Source organism: Penaeus chinensis, chromosome 16, assembly GCF_019202785.1.
Source record: "Penaeus chinensis breed Huanghai No. 1 chromosome 16, ASM1920278v2, whole genome shotgun sequence".
Lineage (NCBI taxonomy): Eukaryota > Metazoa > Arthropoda > Malacostraca > Decapoda > Penaeidae > Penaeus > Penaeus chinensis.
Window position 1 is genome coordinate 26,299,943 of NC_061834.1, and position 5,000 is coordinate 26,304,942.

A 5,000-nucleotide genomic window follows, 5' to 3' on the forward strand; every position below is an offset into this window, starting at 1 on the left:
CCGGCGAGCTTGAGCTTCTGCGCGGCGTAGGGGGCGAACTTTCCGATGGAGTTCTCCAAGAAGTTATTGTTGGAGCTGTCCCTCTCACTCTTTGACAGAGAGCCGTCGACCTGAAGAGGGAAGAAAAAAGTTTTACGAAAACCGTGTCGTCTCTGCCTGCTCAAATTACAAAACCACTTTATTGACAGAAAGTGCCAATATTTGTCTATTAAGTATGAGTGAAAAGTATTCTTGGGAATTACCTTGACGATGGCAGGCTTCTTGACCGTGAAGGCAGAGACCTTGGCCCTGCCTTTGGGGGAAAGCTTGATGGTGATCTTTCCCTCCAGCTGAGGCGAGGTGGCGCGAGCGTTGCGGACCACAGCGTCCTTTCCGTCGCCGTACTGCGACAGAAGTATGGTTATATATACGGAATGATTATGTATGTTTCAAACACGCTTTGATTGCTCTCTATATGGATATTTTTATCTTTTTGTCAAAAGACACGAATTGCAGATTGACTCAGCAGCCACAAAGGGATTGCTGACGAAGGCAAAACATCGCTCTCCTTCCTTACCTTCCTAGACACCTTGAGGTCGACGGGTCCCATGAGGAAGTCGGCCTTGATCAGCTTGCTGTTCTCGCTGTCACGGACGAGGACATCACCGTTGCGGACGAGAGTGCCCAGGCCGGTTACGAAGGCACGGGTGGTGCGGGCCTTGGGGGACTTCCTGCCCTTCTTGTTCCCTCCCTTCTTTCCGCTCTTCTTCTTTCCTCCCTTCTTCTTGCCCTTCTTTCCCTTCTTGCTCTTAGAGTTCTTCTTAGCGCTCTTGTTCTTGTTGCCTTTCTTGGCACCACCGGCGGGTCTCCCCTTCCTTGCGACGGCTTCTTCCTCCTCTGCGGGCTCTTCCATGGTGTCGCGCTTCGTGCGTTCCAGGGAGTCCTTTAGAAATATGTTTTGTTAGCTACAATCTGGTATCAAGTGTATATGAATGCATTCCGCACGCTTCCCCTCAAATACACAATTATTAAGAAACATTAGCAAATCCTGAGATAAAGATATCTGGCGGCAAAGGGTAAAACAATACCTCTTCTTCCTCTTCATTTTCGAAGGCGACCTCTTCCTCTGCGATATCAAGGGCGACGAGCTCAACCTCCCTCTTTTCGCGGTTCTCTACTTCTTCCTCCTCATCGAGGCTCAGGTCCTTCGGGTGGCGGCTGCTCTTCTTTTGGGCCTTCTTATTACCCTTCTTATTGCCCTTCTTCTTGTCTTTCTTCTCCTTGTCTCCCTTTCCGGCCTTCTTGCTGCGGGAGAAAGAGAAATGCAAACCGTTAAAGAAAGTCGGCGGAGGAAAGGAAAAGACAGGTAGCAGCCAGCCTATAAAACGCGAAACAGATAGAAATAAAGCTGCTCACTTCTTGGCCTTGCCGCTGCCGCTCTTCTTGGCGATGGCGAAACCGAGGGGGTCGAAGCGGGTTCTGGAGTAGGAGTTGAGGCGTCTAAAGAAGGTGTCGATGAAGTTGTTGAAGCGAGAGAGGTCCTTTGGGTCGCTCTTGGTCTTCTCGGTGCCCACGTCACGAGCGCCTGCGAGGAGGGGGAAGGTGATCAGAGGGGGGGAGATGGAGGAATGTTAGAGAAGGGAAGGTGAGAGAGGGCGAAGACGATAATTTGAGATAAGGGAATGGAAGAGAAGGACGGAGAGAGGGACGGAATGAGAGGGAAGACGATCAGAGAATAAGGGGTATCAGATATGACTATGGTTCTGTACGAAAGGCAGAAAATGAGAGAAAGGCAGACAGATGGAAGGAAGGATTTTAAAATATCAATAATGAATTCACAAGATATCAACCTATAAAAAACAAACACACTAGTGAAATACATACGATCCTCTCGGTTTGAGCCTTCGACAGCATCTATAGGGGAAAAGATATGAGCATCAATACCTAATCAAAGCTAACATTAAAGAAAACAGTACGAAATCACATATCAGCAACGACATGCTACTTTATATACATTAAGAAAAAACTGACAATAAACAAGGAAGTTCTTACCTGCAGTATGCGGGACATCTTCATTCTCGTCGACTGAAAAGAAAAAACAAAAAAAAATATTTATCAAAATTATGGTTACAGGAGCGAATAGGACTAACTGGAATGCTAAAAAGAAACACAAATGTGAAAGAAAAGGAAGAATAAGAAGTAATCCCCCCCCCCCCCCAAATCCCTCCCAGCCCAGACTTGCGTGCTTCTTCTGTTTTTTTTTTCTTTCTTTCTTTCTTTCTTTCTTTCTTTCTTTCTTTCTTTTTCCTGACCTCGTGACCGGTGACCGTTGTTTCCGTGCGATGAAGAAATATGAGTAGATCAAATATTTTCTTTTAAATCTGTTTAATTAGGTGGCCACTTTATTCATGATAATGGTCGGAAAATACGTGATTCTTTTTCTCTTTCTCTAGGAATATTGAAGAAAAATTATAAATTAACTTGGTTTTCCTGCTGACTCACTGACAATGATCGTAGGGCTATTGTCAAGAACGCCATTTAGTCTTGCGAAAAATAGCGAGACTAAATGTACAGTTGACAGAGGTCGCCCTAGTGATGTGGCGTGTTCGGCATCCACATCAGAATGTAAAGACATGAATGGGCTTTAAGAACAGGGTCAGCGTATACATAAAGAGCAATATAACGGGGACAAGCGTTTGAAACATCAGGATCAGTAGACGTGGTCAGAATTCAAAGACTTGAGGATTCAGATCTAAACTAAATCTAAACTAAATTTTTGTGACTACAGTGCTTGTCGTAGCTGTGATAGCGGTGACAGTTATCATCTAAGTTAAATAGAAAAGGTTACTTAATAGCGCTTCAGTCGACATTGCCATTGCAGGATTACGTAGAGAGTATAATAAACATTAATCATTCGATCCATATAAGCACACGACAGACAATCAGGGAATCACAGATTTACTTTTTTCTTCTTTTTTTGTTATTTCTGAAGTTCTTACTAGAGTTAAGAAAAAGAAAGAAAATAATGCAGGCGGGATTTATGATAGAAAGAAAGCTCTGAATGTCCCATCAAAACAGAGGTCGTACGAGCCGCACTTCCGCCTCCGCCCGAGCTAAATGTTCTGGTTTCCCTTTATGAATCGTAACTCTTAAAGAGGACGACCCTCCTGCAGGGTTTATTTAAATACTCCCCCAGAAAAAGCATCCTAGCGAGATTTAAAGTTCTTATACGTGCGCCCTGACCTATTCGTTCACAAAACACCAATAGCAAAAAAATAAAGAGTTAAGGAGAAAAATCGACCTGAAGCCAATCTACTAGCATTCCTGACGCGGCGCAAAGCAGGACCAACTCACTCTCGAAAAGTTCTCCAAACATCTTGCCGAGGTTGATCCTCTCGTCGTCGCTCAACTCCTCGAGGACCTCCACATGGTCCACCTCCACCTCCTCGGCGACATTCTCGGCGCGGACCCCGAAGGCCACGACCGCCAGACACAAGCCTAGGAACTGCAAACGACGCATCTGCAAGGGGAACGAGATGACGTCTGTTACGGCGGCTACGAATGGGGAGGGAAGGAAGAGATGATGAATGGGGGAATAGGTGAAATGAACTTGAGGGTGAGCAACAACACGTGGTGAAGTGAAGATGATCTTGCGGGAGATAAAGAAAATTGGTTATAGGTGAAGGCGTGAATCTTGGGACAAATAAGAAACTGTCGTACAAGCGACGATTTTTAAGTAGAAATTGGTATCACAATGAATAAGAATAAGACAGAATATTAAAAGTAGTTATAATTAATGAAAAATTAAATAACAAAAAATGCTAAAGCAACCACCAGGAAAGTAATCGCTTATCCCAATTTTTGCATCTTGAATGTGCATAATATGAACATTGATACAAGCTGAAACAGTAGTTTCTAAATGAAAATAAAACATTAGCTTGCACTTCCACACTACGAATCGGCACCGGGAAAGTACTTAAACGGAGGAAAGGACATTGCCATTTTTAAACAAGAGTAATTAATATAAAACATAATGAAATAGGGAGAGTTCAAAAACGATGTGAAAAAGATCTTAAAACCATATTAAGTGAAAAGGTTCAGCGAGCGTTTCACACTATAAACTTGGTTACGTGGTTACCGAACGGAGAAACTGATTTGTCATGCGTTTTTTTTTTTTTTTTTTTCGGCAAATCGGCAAAAGAAAGCGCGCGGTCGAGTAAGACTGAATAGAAAGAGACAAAACAACGTTTCTTTTGTTTCTGCATCTTTTGTCTCTATATTGCTTATATTTTCTATTCGGCGATATAAACTCCGATCACGAAAAAGGTATCCGATAGGAAATTATTATAAAAGTCGAAAATATCACTATATCTTTCTCAACCATTTAAATTTCCTTGCTTTTTCGAAAATAGAAGACACGGGGCATACGCGTTCGCCGCACTAAGGAGGTGGAAGGTGAATGCAAAGGACGAACATGGTTTATGACGTCATGAGTCGAGTACATTGCACCCGCTAACCCCCGCCCACTCTAGTGCTACCATAACCTACATACTAACCTTCCATAGACTACGTAAATTCAAGATGCCCTTTACGTTGGAATGATAATATCCTTATGTAGTTAAGTATGCTACAACAGATGACTACAAATTCACTTCCGTTATGTCCTATAATCGTAAGGAAAGTGGTTGCTGTTTGACGTGAGCATATTCCACGTGTAGATAACATATGCTGTTAATGACTGGACACAAACAAATGTAATGCATTTCTTAAATAAAAATAATAACTCGTGAAGGGAAGGAATCGTGTGTATGAATAAATGCATGGATTGCATTCTCAAAATAAACATGAGGAACATATCCTATCAGTACAGATTATGACTGAAGAAAAAATAAATTAACTTGAATAAAAATTACCGTCTGAAAATATATAATTTTTAGAAATAATAATCATATTTAACCAACAATGGTAACACCAAACGTAGTCTGTGCAGTACATATATCCTACATATAGCATTGATGAAT

The 5,000-nt window shown here is 42.4% G+C and overlaps 1 protein-coding gene across 1 annotated transcript in view; it reads right to left on the bottom strand.

Annotated features, from left to right (window-relative positions):
* Positions 1 to 5,000, bottom strand: part of LOC125033405 — a 6,468-nt gene that overhangs the window by 971 nt on the left and 497 nt on the right. Inside the window, exons 2-9 of the mRNA XM_047624884.1 lie at positions 3,334 to 3,499; positions 2,032 to 2,064; positions 1,864 to 1,893; positions 1,396 to 1,564; positions 1,068 to 1,284; positions 557 to 922; positions 243 to 383; positions 1 to 110 (exon numbers count right to left, since the gene is read on the bottom strand). The exon at positions 1 to 110 is cut by the window's left edge and continues 971 nt beyond it. Of these exons, the coding sequence (XP_047480840.1) occupies positions 1 to 110; positions 243 to 383; positions 557 to 922; positions 1,068 to 1,284; positions 1,396 to 1,564; positions 1,864 to 1,893; positions 2,032 to 2,064; positions 3,334 to 3,499 (1,232 nt within the window). The remainder of the gene's footprint in view (positions 111 to 242; positions 384 to 556; positions 923 to 1,067; positions 1,285 to 1,395; positions 1,565 to 1,863; positions 1,894 to 2,031; positions 2,065 to 3,333; positions 3,500 to 5,000) is intronic.